General features: G+C 52.6%; 1 protein-coding gene across 1 annotated transcript; it reads right to left on the bottom strand.

Annotated features, from left to right (window-relative positions):
- Position 1: 1 nt before the first annotated feature.
- FTSJ3 (FtsJ RNA 2'-O-methyltransferase 3) lies at positions 2-21,993 on the bottom strand. The gene is given in 21 exon segments (XM_038753450.1): positions 2-283; positions 365-459; positions 533-716; positions 802-901; positions 976-1,058; positions 2,677-2,984; positions 3,082-3,214; positions 5,060-5,199; positions 5,201-5,230; positions 5,332-5,467; positions 5,576-5,731; positions 5,822-5,902; positions 6,957-7,057; positions 8,043-8,147; positions 8,724-8,839; positions 10,673-10,867; positions 10,961-11,060; positions 12,040-12,119; positions 14,285-14,331; positions 16,137-16,242; positions 21,877-21,993. Coding segments are annotated over 21 exon segments (2,559 nt in total). The 5' UTR covers positions 21,944-21,993; the 3' UTR covers positions 2-87.
- Positions 21,994-22,548: the final 555 nt, after the last annotated feature.

Consider the following 22,548-nt stretch of genomic DNA (forward strand, 5'->3'; position numbering starts at 1 on the left):
CTCCGCCCTTCATTGAATCCCTCCAAAGTCCGGGCGCGTCCATCCCGCCGCCCGCTCCCAGAGAAGTTGGACGGGGCCGGCCGCCCCTCACTTCTTCTTCCGCCTCTTCCTCCGGTCCTGGCGCCGCTGGGCCCGCAGGTCCTTCTTCATCCGCGTGTCCACCACCTTGAAGTGGCCCTTGACGCCGGCGGGCCTCCGCACCTTGCGGCCCCCGGCCCCCTTCTTGGCCACGATGTAGGTGACCTGGCGTTTCTCCTTGCCCAGGCCGGCCTTCTTGTAGAGGCTGGGGAGGGGGGGGATCCGGGTCAGGGCCGCGGGCGGGGACCCTCCCGCGGCCGCCTGCGTGTCCCCCCCGGGTCTCTACCTGCGCAGCTGGGCCGCCTTCTCCCCGTCGGACACGTCCACGGCGCCCACCACGGCTTCCGCCTTCTTCCTGGTCTGCTCCTGCTTCTTCAGCATCTGCGGCGGGGGGAGAGGAGAGGGGTCAGGGGCCGCTCCGAGGGGACGGGGACGGGGACCGGACCCCACTCACCCGGCGCTTCTTGCGGGCCTTGGCCTCGGCCACTTTGCGGATGGGGCGGGCGTCGATCTGGCGCCAGCGGGCCCGGTAGCGCTCCACCTCCTGCCGGTCCAGGGGCAGCGGGCGCGTGCGGTGCTGCTGCTCGTCCTGCGCGAACCACGGCGGCAGCTCCTCCGCCTCCTCGTTGAACGCGTACCTGCGGGTGGGCGGCAGGTAGCCGGGAGGCCGACGGCGGTGGCGGCGCTCCCCCCCCCCCCCCCGCCCCCGGGCCCCTCCCGTACCTGCTGAAGGAGGCGTCCACTAGGTCGCGGCGGGCGCGGCGGGAGGTGGCGACGACGGCCCCCAGCGCCAGGCCCTCGGCGTCCAAGACCCGCCGTCTCCCTGGAGCCGGAGAGGGACGGCTGTCGGCCTGGGCCTCCCCGCACCCCGTCCCCGTCCCCGTCCCGCCCCCTCACCTGGGTCCTCTATGGGCACCACCTCGAAGCCGTCGCCCGCCTCCGGCCGGCCCCGTTTCTGGGCCCGCTGTCGCGGGGCCTCCCTGAGGTAATTAATCATTCGTTCACTAATGACTGATTAATCGCTCGATAAATACGACTGATCGAGTCATTCATTCATTCAATCGAATTTATTGAGCACTTACTGCGTGCACAGCGCTGTCCTAAGCGCTTGGGAAGTACAAATCGGCAACGTCTAGAGACGGCCCCTACCCAACAACGGGCTTACAGTCTAGAAGGGGGGGGACAGACAACCGAACAAGACAAGTAGGCAGGTGTCAATACCATCAGAATAAGCAGAATTACAGCAATATGCACATAATTCATATGCACATTTTAGACTGTGAGCCCACTTTTTAGGCTGTGAGCCCACTGTTGGGTAGGGACTGTCTCTATACGTTGCCAATTTGTACTTCCCAAGCGCTTCGTACAGTGCTCTGCACATAGTAAGCGCTCAATAAATACGATTGATGATGATCACTGATAAAATAGAGTAATAAATATGTACAAATATCCACAAGTGCTGGGGGAAGGGGAAGGGGGTAGGCAGAGGGGATGGGAGGGGGGTGGTTCTTCTTTTAAAAATCCAATCATATTTATTAAGCATTTACTGTATGCAGAGAACTGTATTAAGCACTTGGAAAGTACAATTCAGCATCTGCATACATACAAACACACACACACACGCAACGATAGCATTTATCAAGCGCTTACTATGCGCAAAGCACTGTTCTAAGCGCTGGGGAAGCAGCGTGGCTCAGTGGAAAGAGCACAGGCTTGGGAGTCAGAAGCGATGGGTGCTAATCCCAGCTCCACCCCTTGTCAGCTGGGTGACTTTGGGCAAGTCACTATGCTTTATTATTATTATTAAATCGGCAACATAATAATAATAATGATGGCATTTGTTAAGCGCTTACTATGTGCAAAGCACCGTTCTAAGCGCTGGGGAGGTGACAAGGGGATCAGGTTGTCCCACAAAGGGCTCACAGTCTTCACCCCCGTTTTCCAGATGAGGTCACTGAGGGCCAGAGAAGCGAAGTGACTTGCCCCAAGTCACCCGGCTGACAATTGGCGGGGCTGGAATTTGAACCCATGACCTCGGACTCCAAAGCCTGGGCTCTTTCCACTGAGCCACGCTGCTTCTCCTGGTAGATGGTATTTGTTAAGCAATTACTACGTGCTAAGCACTGGGGTAGATACAATGATGATGATGATGGCATTTATTAAGCGCTTACTATGTGCAAAGCACCGGTCTAAGCACTGGGGAGGTTACAAGGTGACCAAGTTGTCCCATGTGGGGCTCAGAGTCTTAATCCCCATTTTACAGTTGAGGTAACTGAGGCACTGGGAAGTGACTTGCCCAAAGTCACACAGCTGACAAGCGCCGGAGCCAGGATTTGAACCCATGACCTCGGACTCCAAAGGCCGGGCTCTTTCCACTGAGCCACGCTGCTTCTCAAGGTCATCAGGCCGCCCCACGTGGGGCTCACAGTCTTCTTAAACCCCGTTTTGCAGAGGAGGTAACGGAGAAGTGACGTGAAGTCAAGGTCACAGCTGACGAGTGGCGGAGCGGGGATTAGAACCCATGACCTTGGACTCCCAAGCCCGGGCTCTTTCCACTGAGCCACGCTAAACAAGCCCCCCCCCCCGCCCAGGACTCACCCCTCTTCCTCCTCGCTGCTGATGCTGCTGCTGTCGTCGGTGTCGTGGTCGCTCTCTGAGCCGCCGGCGCCTGCTGCTGCCTCGGTATCCCCCGGGGAGCCGGCCTGGGCCCTGGGGTCCAGGGGGTCCGGGGCCCCGCCTTCTCCCGGCCCGGGCCCGGCCTCGGGGGGCTCCCGGGGGTCCCCTCCGGCCCTTCCGCGGCTCCCTCGGGCGTCCGGCCGGGGGGCCCGACTCGCCCGGAGCAGCACCTGGCTCTGCTGGAGCTCCAGCTCCTCGTCCGCGTCATCTTCGATCCCCACGAAGGCGCCCTGGGGGGGGACGGGGGACGGGACGGGGGACGCCGCTCAGCTGGGGGGGTCCCCGCGGGTCCAGTCTGCGCCCGGCCAGAGATACCCCGTCCCTCACCTTGGAAAACCACAGGCTGGTCTGCTGCTCCTGCAGGGTGGCCTTGTCTGTCAGGGACACCAGCAAGGGGTTCTCCTCCTCCTCTTCCTCCTCCTCTTCTTCCTCCGGCTTCTTGCCGCCCGGGTGCTTCGCCCTGCAACCCGGGAACGGGGAGGCGGGGGGCCGGGCCCAGGTGAAGCGGCCGTCGCGGGCGGGCCCCCGTTCCCTTCCAACCGGGACAGCTTGGCCGAGGCGCCCCTGCGCTCGGTCAGCTGATCCATCCATCAATCAATCAATCAGTCGTATTTATTGAGCGCTTACCGTGTGCAGAGCACTGTACCAAGTGCTCAGGAAGTCCCTCGTCCCCCTCTCCATCCCCCCCATCTCACCTCCTTCCCTTCCCCACAGCACCTGTATATATGGATATGTGTTTGTACATATTTATTACTCTATTTTGCTTGTACATATCTATTCTATTTATTTTATTTTGTTAGTATGTTTGCTTTTGTTCTCTGTCTCCCCCTTGTAGACTGTGAGCCCGCTGTTGGGTAGGGACTGTCTCTAGATGTTGCCAACTTGGACTTCCCAAGCGCTTAGTCCAGTGCTCTGCACATAGTAAGCGCTCAATAAATACGATTGATGATGATGACGATGAAGTACAAGTTGGCAACATATAGAGACGGTCCCTACCCAACAGCGGGCTCACAGTCTAAAAGTCTCCTGCCCGAGGGCCCTCTGGGCGCAGAGCGGGCAGCCCTCAGTCGGCGGGTAGCCGGCCGGAGCCCCAGGACAACCTGTGCCCGGCCTGGGGGGACGGGCAGATGGGCACCAAATGAAATGAGAGGCAGAAAGACACGACGGGCAGTTCAAGGGTCTCCATCCCTCCTGTCTTACCTCCTTCCCTTCCCCACAGCACCTGTGTGTATATATATATATATATATATATATATATATATATATATATATATATATATATATATATATATATATATATATATATATATATATATATATATATACGTACACACACACACACACACACACATATACACATACATATATATACACATACATACATATATATGTATACATACATATATATGCATGCATACATACATATACATGTATATATGCATGTACATGTGTATATATACATAATGTATATATACATGTATACGTACATATGTATGTGTGTACATGCATGTATATGCATATATACATATATATATACATATATGTGTGTGTGTATATATATATGTATATATATGTTTGTGCATATTTATTACTCTATTTTACTTGTACATATCTATTTATTTTATTTTTTTAATACGTTTGGTTTTGTTCTCTCCCCCCCTTCTAAAGACTGTGAGTCCACTGTCAGGTCGGGACCGTCTCTCTATGTTGCCAACCTGTACTTCCCAAGCGCTTAGTACAGTGCTCTGCAGACAGTAAGCGCCCAATAAATACGACTGATTGATTTTGTTTGGTTGTCTGTCCCCCCCTTCTAGACTGTGAGCCCGCCGTTGGGTAGGGACCGTCTCTAGGTGTTGCCAGCTTGGGCTTCCCAAGCGCTTAGTCCAGTGCTCCGCACACAGTAAGCGCTTAATAAATATGATTGATTGATTGACTGTCTCTAGATGTTGCCAACTTGTACTTCCCAAACGCTTAGTCCAGTGCTCTGCACACAGTAAGCGCTCAATAAATACAACTGATTGATTGATTAATTGATTGACTGACTGTCTCTATATGTTGCCAACTTGTACTTCCCAAGCGCTTGGTCCAGGGCTCCGCACACAGTAAGTGCTCAATAAATACGATTGATTGATTGATTGACTGTCTCTATATGTTGCCAACTTGTACTTCCCAAGCGCTTGGTACAGTGCTCTGCACACAGTAAGCGCTCAATAAATACAACTGATTGATTGATTGATTGAGAGATGAAAGGAGCCGGCCCCACCTCTGACCCCCGACCCGAGTTGACCCAACCTCCCGTCCGTACCGCCGGCGGGGACTCCTGGCTTCCGGCCGCTCCTCCGGGTCCAGGTCACCGTCCGAGGACAGGTCGTCGTTGGCGTCGTCGGCGTCCGACAGGTAGACGTCCGCGTCCGGGGCCTCGGCCAGCAAGGCGTCGGCCGCCCCCCATGTCCCCTCGGACCATTTCCTGCATCAGCTGGGGGCGGCGGGGGCTCAGCGGGGGCTCAGCGGGGGCCACGCCGCCCCGGGCCCCGGGCCCCGGCCCCCACCCGTCCCCGCGGGCCCCGCTCCCCGTACCCGTCGGCCGCGCACGGCGCTCAGGGAGAACATAGAGGAGTCGCCGCCGTCGGCGATGGAGACGCCGGGCAGGTCCATCTTCAGCTCCACGCGCTCGCGCTGTTTGCGCTGCTCCCGCAGGAGCTTCCTCTTCTTCCTGGGGGGCCGGGGGGGGGGGGGGGGGGGGAGGGGAAAAAAGGGCGCTCAGGCCCCCCGTACGACCGCTCCGCTCCCTCCCCCAGCCCCTCCGGGGCTCCCCAGGCACCTTTTCAGCTCTGCCACCTCCTGGGCCTTCATTTCGGCCAGGCTCCGGTGCAGCAGCTGCTCCTCCTCCTCCTCCTCCTCCTTCTTCCTCTCGGCCTCCAGCTGCGTCTTCTGGTCCCGCTCCTCATCTTCGGCGTCCTCCTCCCCGGAGCTGAGGCTGAGGCAAGAGGGGGTCCTTTGGCCCGGCCCCCCGCGCCCCCCGCCACCTGCTAGGGCCGCACGGAGGGACCCCCCGCTCCGGCCTCACCTGATGTCCAGCGCCTTGGCCTGCTCTTTGAGCTTCTTGGCCACAAACCGTCGCAGCTTTGTCCTCCAGTTGAGCAGGGACCTGCGTGGGGAGTGTTATCTGTTATAGCGTTCTCTTTTATCATTAATAGTAATAATAATAATAAAGGCATTTATTAAGCGCTTACTATACCGTTCTCTTTTATTAATAATAATAATGCTAAGGGCATTTATTAAGCGCTTACTATGTGCCAAGCACTATTCTAAGCACCGGGGAGGTAGCAAGTGATCAGGTTATCCCCCGTGGGGCTCACAGTCTTCACCCCCATTTTCAAATGAGGGAACCGAGGGCCAGAGAATAATAATAATAATAGCATTTGTTAAGCGCTTACTATGTGCCAAGCACTGTTCTAAGCGCTGGGGAGTTTACAAGGTGATCAGGTTGTCCCCCATGGGGCTCACAGTCTTCACCCCCATTTTACAGAGGAGGGAACCGAGGGCCAGAGAATAATAATAATAATAATAATGATGGCATTTGTTAAGCGCTCACTATGTGCCAAGCACTATTCTAAGCACTGGGGGGGTAGCAAGGTGATCAGGTTGTCCCCCGTGGGGCTCACCCCCATTTTACAGATGAGGGAACCGAGGCCCAGAGAATAATAATCATAATGATGGCATTTGTTAAGCGCTTACTATGTGCCAAGCACTGTTCTAAGCGCTGGGGAGGTAGCAAGATAATCAGGTTGTCCCCTGTGGGGCTCACCCCCATTTTACAGATGAGGGAACCGAGGGCCAGAGCATAATAATAATAATGATGATGGCATTTGTTAAGCGCTATGTGCCAAGCACTGTTCTAAGCGCTGGGGAGGTTCCAAGGTGATCAGGTTGTCTCACGGGGGGGCTCACAGTCTTCACCCCCATTTTCCAGATGAGGGAACTGAGGCCCAGAGAAGTGAAGTGACTTGCCCAAAGTCTCACAGCTGACAAGTGGCGGAGTCAGAAGTTGAACCCATGACCTCTGACTCTAAAGCCCGGGCTCTTTCCACTGAGCCCCGCCGCTTCTTCTTTTACTGTCCCGCTCTGCGCACAGTGAGCGCTCAGCATATCCGGCTGCCCGGCCTCTCCCCACCCTGCCCTGCCCCGCCCCGTCAACCCACCTCAGCTCCTTGCGGCCCAGCACGCGGATGTCACGGCAGCTTTCTCGCACGTCTTCGGTGGTGGCCGGGTGGCCCTCCAGCTCAGGGTCGTCCAGGGTGATCTGCCCGGAGGGAGGGAGGGGGGGCGGGTGGTGCCGTCACCAAAACCTGCCGGTCTCAGCTCCGCAACATTGCCAAGCTCCGCCCTTTCCTCTCCATCCCAACCGCTCCCCTGCTCCTTCAAGCTCTCATCCTCTCCCGTCTGGACTACTGCACCAGCCTTCTCTCTGATCTCCCATCCTTGTGTCTCTCCCCACTTCAATCCAGACTTCACGCCGCTGCCCAGATTGTCTTTGTGCAGAAACGCTCTGGGCATGTCACTCCCCTCCTCAAAAATCTCCAGTGGCTCCCAATCAATCTGCGCATCAGGCAGAAACTCCTCACCCTCGGCTTCCAGGCTGTCCATCCATCCATCCCCTGGCCCCCTCCTACCTCCCCTCCCTTCTCTCCTTGTCCATCACAGCCCTCACCCTCCGCTCCTCCGCCACTCACCTCCTCCCCGTTAGGCCTCATTCTCGCCCGTCCCGCCATCGGCCCCCAGCCCACGTCCTCCCCCGGGCCCGGAATGCCCCCAATCCCTCTGCCCATCCGCCAAGCTCGCTCTCTTCCTCCCTTCAAGGTCCCGCTGAGAGCTCACCTCCTCCAGGAGGCCTTCCCAGACTGAGCCCCCTCCTTCCTCTCCCCCTCGTCCCCCTCTCCATCCCCCCCATCTTACCTCCTTCCCTTCCCCACAGCACCTGTATATATGTATATACATTTGTACATATTTATTACCCTATCTTACTTGTACATATCTATCCTATTTATTTTATTTTGTTAGTATCTTTGGTTTTGTTCTCTGTCTCCCCCTTCTAGACTGTGAGCCCACTGTTGGGTAGGGACCGTCTCTATATGTTGCCAACTTGGACTTCCCAAGCGCTTCGTCCAGTGCTCTGCACACAGTAAGCGCTCAATAAATACGATTGATTGATTGATTGACTGACTGATTGGGGTGGGAAGGGGAAGGGGCGCCCCGGGGGTGGCGGCCTCACGCCCGCCCTGGCTCACCTCGCTGGCCTTGGAGAGGAAGTCGACGGGGTTGGGCGCCCGGAGGAAGTCGGTGAGCGAGAAGCGGTGGTAGAGCGTCAGGTCCCCCTCGGCGTAGCCTTCGGCCTGGCGGGTGGGACGGTGGGGCAACCGGTCACGGACGGCAGGCGTCCAGGGACCCGGGGTGAAGAATAATAATAATAACGATAGCACTTATTAAGCGCTTACTATGTGCAAAGCACCGTCCTAAGCGCTGGGGAGGTTACAAGGGGATCAGGTTGTCCCACGGGGGGCTCACAGTCTTCATCCCCATTTTACAGATGAGGGAACTAAGGCCCAGGGAAGTTAAGTGAGTTGCCCAAAGTCCCACAGCTGACAAGTGGCAGAGCCGGGATTTGAACCCGCGACCTCTGACTCCAAAGCCCGGGCTCTTTCCACTGAGCTACGCTGCTTTTCTTGGGGAGGGGACTTTAGTCTTTTAGACTGTGAGCCCACTGTTGGGTAGGGACTGTCTCTTTATGTTGCCAACTTGGACTTCCCGAGCGCTTAGTCCAGTGCTCTGCACACAGTTTGCGCTCAATAAATACGATCGATGATGGTGATGATGGGGACAACGGTGGTGGCCCACAGGGCCTCGGTCTCTCCCCCGGGCGCCGATGGGGCCGGCCGGAGGCCCGGAGGCCCACCCCGCCGCCCCCACACCTTCGGCTTCTTCTTGGTCACCAGCTCCGTCACGGTCTTGGCCTGAACCTCCACTTCCTTGAAGGCGTACTTGGGGTCAAAGAACTTGCCGTCAATCTTGTCGGGGGCCAGGTAACCTGGGGGGGAAAAAGCGGGTCGGGTCAATGGGAGCAGCGGGGCTCAGTGGAGAGAGCCCGGGCTTTGGAGTCAGAGGCCGTGGGTTCAAATCCCAGCTCTGCCAGATAATAATGACAATAATGGCATTTGTTAAGCACTTACTATGTGCAAAGCGCTGGGGGGATACGAGGTGATCAGGTTGTCCCACGTGGGGCTCACAGTCATCACCCCCATTTTACAGATGAGGTCACTGAGGCCCCAAGAAGTGACTTGCCCAAGGTCACACAGCAGACACGTTGGTGGAGCCGGCATTCGAACCCATGACCTCTGACTCCAAAGCCCGGGCCCTTTCCACTGAGCCACGCTGCTTCTCTAAAAATAACGATGGTATTTATTAAGTGCTTACTATGTGCAAAGCACTGTTCTAAGCACTGGGGAGGTTACCAGGAGATCACATTGCCCCACATGGGGCTCCCAGTCTTCATCCCCATTTTCCAGATGAGGGAACTGAGGCCCAGAGAAGTGAAGTGATTTTCCCAAAGTCACCCAACTGACAACTGGCGGAGCTGGGATTCGAACCCACGACCTCTGACTCCAAAGCCCACGCTCTTTCCACTGAGCCATGTTGCTTCTCTAATGATGGCATGTATTAAGCGCTTACTATGTGCAAAGCACTGTTCTAAGCGCTGGGGAGGTTACAAGGTGATCAGGTTGTCCCACGGTGGGGCTCACAGTCTTAATCCCCATTGTACAGATGAGGTAACTGAGGCCCAGAGAAGTGAAGTGACTTGCCCAAAGTCCCACAGCTGCCAATTACCAGAACTGGGATTTGAACCCACGCCCTCTGACTCCAAAGCCCGGGCTCTTACCACTGAGCTGCGCTGCTTCAGATGTCAGCTATGGGACTTTGGGCAAGTCACTTCACTTGTCTGGGCCTCAGCGACCTCATCTGGAAAATGGGGATGAAGACTGCGAGCCCCACGGGGGACAACCTGATCACCTTGTAACCTCCCCAGTGCTTGGAACAGTGCTTTGCACATAGTGAGCGCTTAAGAAATGCCATCGTTATTATTATTCTAGGCGGTGAGCCCGTTGTTGGGTAGGGACCGCCTCTGTCTGGTCCCCCCTCCATCCCCCCCCATCTTACCTCCTTCCCTTCCCCACAGCACCTGTATATATGTACATATGTTTGTGCAGATTTATTACTCTATTTATTTATTTATTTATTTTACTTGTACATATAATAATAATAATTGGCATTTGTTAAGCGCTTACTATGTGCAAAGCACTGTTCTAAGCGCTGGGGAGGATCCAGGGTGATCAGGTTGCCCCACGGGGGGCTCCCAGTCTTCATCCCCATTTTCCAGATGAGGGAACTGAGGCTCAGAGAAGTTAAGTGACTTGCCCAAGATCACACAGCAGACATGTGGCGGAGCCGGGATTCGAACCCATGACCTCTGACTCCAAAGCCGGGCTCTTTCCACTGAGCCACACTGCTTCTCTAATCTATTCTAGTCTATTTCTATTCTATTTTAGAATAGATATTCTAGTATCTATTCTAAAGATATGTATCTACATATGTAGATATGTACGTATGTATCTACATATGTATCTATATATCTACATACCTATTCTATTTATTTTATTTTGTTAATATGTTTGGTTTTGTTCTCCGTCTCCCCCTTCTAGCCTGTGAGCCCGCTGTTGGGTAGGGACCGTCTCTAGATGTTGCCGACTTGGACTTCCCAAGCGCTTAGTCCAGTGCTCTGCACACAGGAAGCACTCAATAAATACGATTGATTGATTGATTGATTACGGGGGGGGACCGCGGGGATGGCACCCCCCCCACGCACCCTGGCAGACGACGAAGATCTCGGCCGACTCGTTCCGCGAGGCCTGGGGCTTGGTGCTCTGGACGCGGCAGAAGAGCTGCTGGAAGAGCCAGAGCAGGGGCGCGTAGTCGCGCGAGCGGAACACCTTGCTGATGAACCAGCCTCCGCGGGCAAGGAAGTCGCAGGCCAAGCGGAGCGCCTGCAGGCTCAGGTGGGCTGCGGGGCGGGAGAGAAGACCGCCACGGGCGTTGGGGTTCGGCCCGAGGACCCGCCGCGCCCCCCCGACCCCCCTCCCGCCCCGGCCGGCACCTTGGGAGTAGGCATCGTGGTCCCAGCTGGACCCCACGTTGGGGGCTCCATCGTGGAGCACCACGTCCACCTTCCACGTCTGCAGCTCCTTCCGCAGCGCCTGGCGGGAAGGACATTGCCAAGATCCGCCCTTTCCTCTCCATCCCTACCGCTCCCCTGCTCATTCAGCTCTCCTCCTATCCCGTCTGGACTACTGCATCGGCCTTCTCTCTGATCTCCCATCCTCGTGTCTCTCTCCACTTCAATTCATACTTCACACTGCTGCCCGGATTGTCTTTGTCCAGAAATGCTCTGGGCATGTTACTCCCCTCCTCAAAACTCTCCAGTGGCTCCCAATCAATCTGCACATCAGGCAGAAACTCCTCACCCTGGGCTTCCAGGCTGTCCATCCATCCCCTCACCCCCTCCTCCCTCACCTCCCTTCTCTCCTTGTCCAGCCCAGCCCGCACCCTCCGCTCCTCTGCCACTAACCTCCTCACCGTTAGGCCTCGTTCTTGCCTGTCCCACCATCGACCTCCGGCCCACGTCCTCCCCCGGGCCCGGAGTGCCCCCAATCCCTCTGCCCATCCGCCCAGCTCGCTCTCTTCCTCCCTTCAAGGCCCTGCTGAGAGCTCACCTCCTCCAGGAGGCCTTCCCACACTCAGCCCCTTCCTTCCTCTCCCCCTCGTCCCCCTCTCCATCCCCACCATCTTACCTCCTTCCCTTCCCCACACCACCTGTATATATGTACATATGTTTGTACAGATTTATTACTCTATTTTACTTGTACATTTATTTTATTTTGTTAGTATGTTTGGTTTAGTTCTCCATCTCCCCCTTTTAGACTGTGAGCCCACTGTTGGGTAGGGACTGTCTCTATATGTTGCCAACTTGGACTTCCCTAGCGCTTAGTACAGTGCTCTGCACACAGTAAGCGCTCAATAAATACAATTGATTGATTGATTGATTGACGACGGCCTCTCCGTCACCTCTCCCGGCGACGCGGGTCACGGTGGCGTCTCCCGGACCCCCGGACTCCCGCCCTCCTCTGCGGGGGAGTGGGAAGGACGCGGGCCATGGGCGGGCCGGGGGGAGCATACCTGGCGGCAGCGCTCAGTGGTGATGTCTTCCTGCAGGGTGACCACGTTGGGAAGCGGCTTGATGGGGACCAGATCCACTCCTGGGGAAGAAAACACAGTCTCGACCTGCCCGAGACCCTCCCCGCAAGAGTGCCTGCATCTTTTAGACTGTGAGCCCACTGTTGGGTAGGGGCCGTCTCTCTATGTTGCCAACTTGGACTTCCCAAGCGCTTAGTACAGTGCTCTGCACATAGTAAGCACTCAATAAATATGATTGATTGTGTCCAACGGGATTTGCTTATATCCAGCGCTTAGTACAGTGCCTGGTTTCACAAATGCCAGAGAACGGCCAAGTGGATAGAGCATAGCCCCGGGAATCGGAAGGACCTGGGTTCTAATCCCAGCTCCGCCACTCATTTGCTCTACGACTCATTTGCTTCTAGACTGTGAGCCCACTGTTGGTAGGGACTGTCTCTATATGTTGCCAACTTCGACTTCCCAAGCGCTTAGTACAGTGCTCTACACACAGTAAGCACTCAATAAATACGATTGATTGACCTCGAGCAAATCCCTTCACATCTCCGGGCCTCGGTTACCTTAACTGTAAAACGGGCTTTCAATTTCTCTTTCCTACTTAGATTGTGAGTCCGGGGGGCAGAGTCTGTTCCGATGATGGTCTTATTCACTCAACCGTACTGATTGAGTGCTTACTGCGTGCAGAACACTGTACTAAGCGCTTATCTGATCTGATCTGTTATGATGGCGCTCATGACGATGGATGACGACGGATGACGGTGATTTGTTGCTGGCGCTTAGAACAGTGCTTGACACACAGTACGCAAGCACTTAATATAATTATTCATTCATTCAATCGTATTGAGGGCTTACTTTGTGCAGAGCACTGTACTACACGCTTGACGCTGTACTGAGCGCTTATCTGATCTGATCTGTTAGGATGGCGCTCGTGATGGCGATGTGACAGATGACAGTGATTTGTTACCAGCGCTTAGAACAGTGCTTGATACTTAGTATGCAAGTGCTTAATATAATTATTCATTCATTCAATTGTATTGATTGAGCGCTTACTGTATGCAGAGCACTGTACTACACACTTGGCACTGTACTAAGCGCTTATCTGATCTGTTGTGACGGCGCTCGTGATGGCGATGACGACGGATGACGGTGATTTGTTACCGGCACTTAGAACAGTGCTTGACACATAGTACGCAAGCGCTTAAAATAATTATTCATTCATTCAATTGTACTGATTGAGCTCCTACTGTGTGCAGAGCACTGTACTATGTGCTTGGCACTGTACGAAGCACTTATCTGATCTGCTATAATGGTGCTCGTGATGGCGATGACAACAGATGATGGTGATTTGTTACCAGCGCTTAGAACAGTGCTCACCGTTGGGTAGGGACTGTCTCTAATATGTCGCCAACTTGTACTTCCGAAGCGCTTAGTACAGTGCTCTGCACACAGTAAGCACTCAATAAATACGACTGATTTATTGATTCCCCCTCGTCCCCCTCTCCATCCCCCAGTCTTACCTCCTTCCCTTCCCCACAGCACCTGTATATACGTATATATGTTTGTACATATTTATTACTCTATTTATTTATTTTACTTGTACATATCTAGTCTATTTATTTTATTAATATGTTTGGTTTTGTTCTCTGTCTCCCCCTTCTAGACTGTGAGCCCGCTGTTGGGTAGGGACCGTCTCTATATGTCGCCAACTTGTACTTCCCAAGCGCTTAGTCCAGTGCTCTGCACGCAGTAAGCGCTCAATAAATACGATTGATTGATTGCTTGACACATAATAAGCAAGCGCTCAATATAATTATTCATTCATTCAATCGTGTCTGCTGTTTGACCTTGGGCAAGTCACTTCGCTTCTCTGAGCCTCAGTTCCCTCATCTGTAAAATGGGGCTGAAGACTGTGAGCCCCCCCCGTGGGACCACCTGATCACCCTGTAACCTCCCCAGTGCTTAGAACAGTGCTTTGCACATAGTAAGTGCTTAATAAATGCCATCATTATTCTTATTATTACTACTGTTACTAGGAACAGTACGATTGATTGAATGAATGAATGAATGAACCACATCTCCCAATCTTACCGCCCTCTCCCAAGCGTTCAGTACGCTGCTCTGCACAGCGCAGGAGCTCCGTAAATACCATCGATTACATGGTTGCCACTCTACGCGTCTCCTGCCCCCTCCCCAGCCCGGGCTTTGCTGATTCCCACCCCCGGCTACTCACCGACGACCAGGCTGGACACTGGCATGAACTTGGAAGCCACTTGCAGCCTGAGGAGAGGGAAGAACGCTGAAGCGCTTAGCACAGTGCTCTGCACACAGTAAGCGCTCAATAAATACGATTGATTGAAGAAGCTCAGTCGGCAGCAACGGCCCCATCCCGACCCACGGCGGGCCCTGGAGCCTTGTGGGGGTCGCTTTACTTGTACATATTTATTCTATTGATTTTCTTTTGTTAATATGTTTGGGTTTGTTGTCCATCTCCCCCTTCCGTATATATGTCTGTACATATTTATTACTCTATTTACTTATTTGTTTTACTTGTACCTATCTATTCTATTTACTTTATTTTGTTAGTATGTTTGGTTTTTGTTCTCTGTCTCCCCCTTTTAGACTGTGAGCCCACTGTTGGGTAGGGACCGTCTCTAGATGTTGCCAACTTGGACTTCCCAAGCGCTTAGTACAGTGCTCTGCACACAGTAAGCGCTCAACAAATACGACTGATTGATTGATTATGGACTGTGAGCCCGCTGTTGGGTAGGGACCGTCTCCATATGTTGCCAACTTGGACTTCCCAAGCGCTTAGTACGGTACTCTGCACACAGTAAGCGCTCAGGAGATGCGACTGAACGAATATTATTATTACTATTCCATCCAACCTCCCTCAGCACCTGTATATATGTTTGTACGTGTTTATTACTCTATTTATTTTACTTGTACATGTTTATTCTATTGATTTTCTTTTGTTAATATGTTTTGTTTTGTTGTCTGTCTCCCCCTTCTAGACCGTGAGCCCGCTGTTGGGTAGGAACTGACTCTAGATGTTGCCAACTTGGACTTCCTAAGCGCTTAGTCCAGTGCTCTGCACACAGTAAGCGCTCAATAAATACGATTGAATGAATATTATTACTATTCCACCCAACCTCCCACAGCACCCGTATATATGTTTGCACATATTTATTACTCTATTTACTTTACTTGTACATATTTATTCTACTGATTTTATTTGATTTATATGTTTTGTTGTCTGTCTCCCCCCTTTTAGACTGTGAGCCCGCTGTTGGGTAGGGACCGTCTCTAGATGTTGCCGACTTGGACTTCCCAAGCGCTTAGTCCAGTGCTCTGCACACAGTACGCGCTCAATAAATACGATTGAATGAATGTATGAATATTATTATTACTATTCCACCCGACCTCCCACAGCACCTGTATATATGTTTGTACATATTTATTATTATTATATTATTTATTATTATTTATATCTATTATTTATTATTTATTATTCTATCAGGAGAAGCTGCTGTGGCTCATTGGGAAGGGCCCGGGCTTTGGAGTCAGAGGTCATGGGTTCAAATCCCAGCTCTGCCAACTGTCAGCTGGGTGACTTTGGGCAGGTCACTTCACTGTGTCTCAGTTCCCTCATCTGTAAAATGGGGATGAAGACTGGGAGCCCCCCGTGGGACAACCTGATCACCTTGTAACCTCCCCAGCGCTTAGAACGGTGCTTTGCACATAGTAAGCGCTTAACAAATGCCATCGTCATTATTATTATTATTATTTATTTTACTTGTACATATTTCTTTTACTTGGCTTATATGTTTTGTTTTGTTGTCCGTCTCCCCCTTCTAGACTGTGAGCCCGCTGTCGGGTAGGGACCGTCTCTAGATGTTGCCAACTTGGACTTCCCAAGCGCTTAGTCCAGTGCTCTGCACACAGTAAGCGCTCAATAAAGACGACGGAATGAATGAAAGGGGGCCGGGGCGAGCTCCCGGGACGACACGTACCACCCTAAGCGCTTAGTCCAGTGCTCTGCACACAGTAAGCGCTCAATAAATACGATTGATGATGACACGTACCATCCGCCCGGCGCGGCGCACAGGTCCAGCAGGGCCCGGGATTTCTGCAGGAACTGGAAGCGGCGGTTCAGCTGGATTAGCTTGAAGGCCGAGCGGGAGCGGTAACCTGTGGGAACGGCAGGAAGACGTCAGCGGGGCCGGCGACAGGGTGGGAACGTTGGGAATATTTATCTACTATTAATTATTATTATTATTAATTATTATTATTTATTTATTTATTTTGCTTGTGCATATGTATATGTTTGTACATATTTATTACGCTATTCATTTATTTTACTCGTACATATTTATCCTATTGATTTTATTTTGTTAATATGTTTTGTTTTGTTGTCTGTCTCCCCTTTCTAGACTGTGAGCCCGCTGCTAATAATATTAATTATTATTATTATTATTATTAATTATTTATTTTGCTTGTGCATATGTATATATGTTTGTACATATTTATTACACTATTCATTTATTTTACTCGTACATATTTATCCTATTTATTTTATTTTGTTTTGTTTTGTTGTCTGCCTCCCCCTTCTAGACCGTGAGCCCGCTGTTGGGTAGGGACCGTCTCTAGATGTTGTCGACTTGTACATCCCAAGCGCTTAGTCCAGTGCTCTGCACACAGTAAGCGCTCAATAAATACGATTGATGATGATGAATAGGGGGGGCGGGGGTGGGCCTTGGGAAGTGGCACAGAAGTGTGTACGTATTGGCGGGTGCAAAGGGAGGATACGTGGGCATTGGGAAGCACATGGAGGGTCTACGTCTTAATAATAATTGCGGTATTTGTTAAGCTCTCGGGTCTGTGTTAATACTATTTTAGCATCTGTTAAGCGCTCGGGTCTGTGTATTAACAGTAACTGGGGCAGAGAAGCAGCGTGGCTCAGTGGAAAGAGCCCGGGCTTTGGAGTCAGAGGTCAGGGGTTCGAATCCCGGCTCCGCCGATTGTCAGCTGGGTGACTTTGGGTCACTTCACTTCTCTGGGCCTCAGTGACCTCATCTGGAAAGTGGGGAGGAAGACTGTGAGACCCCGGTGGGACAACCTGATCACCCTGTAACCTCCCCAGCGCTTAGAACAGTGCTTGGCAGCAGAGAAGCAGCGTGGCTCAGTGGAAAGAGCCCGGGCTTTGGAGTCAGAGGTCAGGGGTTCAAATCCTGGCTCCGCCAATTGTCAGCTGTGTGACTTTGGGCAAGTCACTTAACTTCTCTGTGCCTCAGTTACCTCAACTGTGAGCCCCCCATGGGACAACCTGATCACCCTGTAACCTCCCCAGTGCTTAGAACAGTGCTTTGTACATAGTAAGCGCTTAATAAATGCCATCATTACTTGCCACATACTAAGCAGTTAATAAATGCCATCATCATCATTATTATTATTATTATTATTAACTGTGGCAGTCTTCTAGCCTGTGAGCCCGCTGTTGGGTAGGGACCATCTCTGTATGTTGCCAACTTGGACTTCCCAAGTGCTTAGTCCAGTGCTCTGCACACAGTAAGCGCTCAATAAATACGACTGAATGAATGAATGTTAAGTGCTTACTATGTGCCAAGCACTGTTCTAAGCACTGGGGTAGATACAAGGTGATCAGGTTGTCCCCCGTGGGGCTCACAGTCTTAATCCCCATTTTACAGATGAGGTCACTGAGGCCCAGGGAAGTGACTTGCCCAAGGTCACCCAGCAGACAAGTGGCAGAGCCGGGATTAGAACCCAGGTCCTCTGACCCCCAGGCCTGGGCTCCTTCCATTAGGCCACACTGCTTCCCTCAAGTAGCCTGTTTGTGTGTCTTTACGGCCGATGTGAGCACTGGGGTCGGGTGATGTATTTCAGAGAAGCAGCGTGGCTCAGTGGCAAGAGCCTGAGCTTGGGAGCCCGAGGTCATGGGTTCAAATCCCGGCTCCGCCACTTGTCAGCTGTGTGACTCTGGGCAAGCCGCTTCCCTTCTCTGGGCCTCAGTTGGGGAGGAAGACTGTGAACCCCCCGTGGGACAACCTGATCACCTTGTATCCCCCCCCAGCGCTTAGAACAGTGCTTCGCACCTAGTAAGCGCTTAACGAATACCGAATTTAATATTAGAGCAGCAGCGTGGCTCAGTGGAAAAAGCTGGGGCTTTGGAGTCAGAGGTCATGGGTTCAAATCCCGGCTCTGCCAACTGTCAGCTGGCTTCGGGCAAGGCACTTCACTTCTCTGGGCCTCAGTTCCCTCATCTGGAAAATGGGGATTAAGACTGGGAGCCCCCCGTGGGACAACCGGATCAGCTTGTAACCTCCCTAGCGCTTAGAACAGCGCTTTGCACATAGTAAGCGCTTAACAAATACCAAAATTATTACTAGAGAAGCAGCGTGGCTCAGTGGCAAGAGCAGGGGCTTTGGACTCAGTGTTCGTGGGTTCTAATCCCAGCTCTGCAAATTGTCAGCTGACTTCGGGCAAGTCCCTTCACTTCTCTGGGCCTCAGTTCCCTCATCTGTAAAATGGGGATGAAGACCGTGAGCCCCCCGTGGGACAACCTGATCACCTTGTATCCCCCCCAGCGCTCAGAACAGTGCTTCGCACCTAGTAAATGCTTAACAAATACCATCATCATTAGCGTGGCTTAGTGGCAAGTGCCCGGGCTTGAGAGTCCGAGGTCGTGGGTTCTAATCCCGGCTCCACCACTTGTCAGCTGGGTGGCTTTGGGCAAGCCGCTTCACTTCTCTGGGCCTCACTTCCCTCATCTGGAAATGGGGATGAAGCCTGTGAGCCCCCGGTGGGACAACCTGATTTATTTATTCATTCATTAATTCCTCCTCCCCCCCGCCTCACCTCCTTCCCCTCCCCACGGCACCTGTATATACGTATTTATGTTTGTACGTATTTATTACTCTATATTTTATTTGTACACATTTGTTCTATTTATTTTATTTTGTTAATATGTTTTGTTTTGTTGTCTGTCTCCTCCTTCTAGCCTGTGAGCCCGCTGTTGGGTAGGGACTGTCACTATACGTTGCCAGCTTGTACTTCCCAAGCACTTAGTCCAGTGCTCTGCACACAGTAAGCGCTCAATAAATACGGTTGAATAATCATTTATTCAATCAATCAATCAATCAATCGTATTTATTGAGCGGTTCCTGTGTGCAGAGCACTGGACTAAGTGCTTGGGAAGTACAAGTTGGCAACGAAAAGAGACAGCCCCTACCCACCAGTGGGCTCACAGTCTAAAAGGGGGAGACGGAGAACAAAACCAAACATACTAACATCCCCCCCCAACTTACCTCCTTCCCTTCCCCACAGCACCTGTTTATATGTATATATGTTGGTACGTATTTGTTACTCTATTTACTTATTTATTTGACTTGTACATATCTATTCTATTTATTTTATTTTGTGAATATGTTTCGTTTTGTTCCCTGTCTCCCCCTTCTAGACTGTGAGCCCGCTGTTGGGTAGGGACTGTCTCTAGATGTTGCCAACTTGGACTTCCCAAGCACTTGGTACAGTGCTCTGCACACAGGAAGCGCTCAATAAACACCACTGACGATGACGATGAACAAAATAAAATAAATAGAAGAGATAGGTACAAGTAAAATAAATAAATGGAGTAATCGATCTGTACAAAGATATATACATATATACAGGTACTGTGGGGAAGGGAAGGAGGTAAGATGGGGGGGATGGAGAGGGGCCGAAACGGGGGCAGGCCGAGCGGTGGTGGGAGTTTGGCTGAACTGCGGCCCACTGCCCTCCACCGTAGCTGGGCTGGAGTTGTGGATTTGGGCTAGGATTGCGTCCAACTCGGGTCACACACGGGCTGGGGGACGACTTATTTGTGCTTTGCACATAGTAAGCGCTTAATAAATGCCCCCATCATCATTATTATTATAAGCAAAGGGACTTATAAGTGAGTACTTATTTCGCTTGCCCTAGAGAAAGAGTTTTAAATCAATCAATCGTATTTATTAAGCGCTTACTGTGTGCAGAGCACTGGACTAAGCGCTTGGGAAGTCCAGGTTGGCAACATATAGAGACGGTCCCTACCCAACAGTGGGCTAGCATCAGAAAACTGGGCCTATTGAAGCTCCTCTCCCTAACCAAAACATATCACTAGCACTCCCTTCAAGGCCCTACTGAGAGCTCACCTCTTCCAGGAGGCCTTCCCCGACTGAGCCCCCTCCTTCCTCTCTCATCATCATCATCAATCGTATTTATTGAGCACTTACTGTGTGCAGAGCACTGGACTAAGCGCTTGGGAAGTCCAAGGTGGTAACATATAGAGACGGTCCCTACCCAGCAGTGGGCTCACAGTCTAAAAGTCTCCCCCTCGTCCATCACCCCCCCCCCGCCCTACCTCCTTCCCTTCCCCACTGCACCTGTATAGATAGATATATGTTTGTGCTGATTTATTACTCTATTTATTTATTTTACTTGTACATACCTATTCTATTTATTTTATTTTGTTAGTATGTTTGGTTTCGTTCTCTGTCTCCCCCTTCTAGACTGCGAGCCCGCTGTTGGGTAGGGCCCGTCTCTATGTGTTGCCAACTTGGACTTCCCAAGCGCTTAGTCCAGTGCTCCGCACGCAGTAAGCGCTCAATAAACACGATTGATCGATTGATTGATGGAGAGGGGGACGATGGGGAGAGGAAGGAAGGGGCTCAGTCTGTGCAAAGCATATTGATGATAAATAGAATATAAATTCTAGAATATAAATATCTATTCTATTTATCTAGCACAGCACATATTGATGATGATGATTATGATGCAGAGCACTGGACTAAGCGCTTAACCTGATCACCTTGTAACCTCCCCAGCGCTTAGAACAGTGCTTTGCACACACTAAGCGCTAAGAGAAGCAGCGTGGCTCAGTGGAAAGAGCCCGGGCTTTGGAGTCAGAGATCGTGGGTTCGAATCCCGACTCCGCCACGTGTCTGCTGTGTGATCTTGGGCGAGTCACTTCACTTCTCTGGGCCTCAGTTCCCTCATCTGTCAAATGGGGATGAAGAGTGATCTTGGGGAAGTCACTTCACTTCTCTGGGCCTCAGTTCCCTCACCCGTAAAATGGGGATGAAGACTGAGAGCCCCCCCGTGGGACAACCTGATCTCCCTGTATCCTCCCCAGCGCTTAGAACAGTGCTTTGCACATAGTAAGCGCTTACTAAGAGAAGCAGCGTGGCTCAGTGGAAAGAGCCCGGGCTTTGGAGTCAGAGGTCGTGGGTTTGAATCCCGGCTCCGCCACGTGTCTGCTGTGTGATCTTGGGGAAGTCACTTCACTTCTCTGGGCCTCAGTTCCCTCATCTGTCAAATGGGGATGAAGAGTGATCTTGGGCAAGTCACTTCACTTCTCTGGGCCTCAGTTCCCTCACCTGTAAAATGGGGATGAAGACTGGGAGCCCCACGTGGGACAACCTGATCTCCCTGTATCCTCCCCAGCGCTTAGAACAGTGCTTTGCACATAGTAAGCGCTTCCTAAGAGAAGCAGCGTGGCTCAGTGGAAAGAGCCCGGGCTTTGGAGTCAGAGGTCGTGGGTTCGAATCCCGGCTCCGCCACGTGTCTGCTGTGTGATCTTGGGGAAGTCACTTCACTTCTCTGGGCCTCAGTTCCCTCATCTGTCAAATGGGGATGAAGACTGTGAACCCCACGTGGGACAACCTCATCACCCTGTATCCTCCCCTGCGCTTAGAACAGTGCTTGGCACGTAGTAAGCGCTTAACAAATGCCAGTTGTTATTATTATTACTAAATGCCATTATTATAATTGTTATGATTATGATCTCACCGGTCTCCTTGGCCAGGTGGTAGAACTTGTCCCGGCGGCTCTTCCCGACTTTTCCTTTCTTGCCCATGGCGGGGGCTTCGGGGGGCTTCGGGGGGCCCGGGGGGCCTCGGGCCTCGCGCCTTCCGACGCGCACGTGGAGCCCCGCGCGCAAAAAACACTTCCGGCCCCGCCCTCCCTGACGTCACCCGCGCGCCACGACCCCTCACCCGGAAGTCCTTCCCCCGCCCGCCCGCCGCACGCTTGGTGCGCAGGCGCGGCCCCACCCCTCGCCGGAAGTACTTCCTGCCGCCCACCGCTTGGTGCGCAGGCGCGGCCCCACCCCTCGCTAGAAGTCCCGCCCGTCGGTGGCCCGCTTGGTGCGCAGGCGCGGCTCGACCCCTCGCCGGAAGTCCCTCCCGCCGCCCGCTTGGTGCGCAGGCGCGGCCCGACCCCTCGCCGGAAGTCCTTCCCGCCGGCCTCACGACCTCTCATTCATTCATTCATTCATTCATTCATTCATTCATCCGTATTTATTGAGCGCTTATTGTGTGGAGAGCACTGTATTAAGCGCTTGGGAAGTACAAGTTGGCAACCTATAAAGACCGTCCCTACCCAACAGTGGGCTCACAGTCTAGAAGGGGGAGACAGAGAACAAAACAAAACATATTAACAAAATTAACATATTAATAAAAT

The sequence above is a fragment of the Tachyglossus aculeatus genome, chromosome 11 (genome assembly GCF_015852505.1).
Source record: "Tachyglossus aculeatus isolate mTacAcu1 chromosome 11, mTacAcu1.pri, whole genome shotgun sequence".
Lineage (NCBI taxonomy): Eukaryota > Metazoa > Chordata > Mammalia > Monotremata > Tachyglossidae > Tachyglossus > Tachyglossus aculeatus.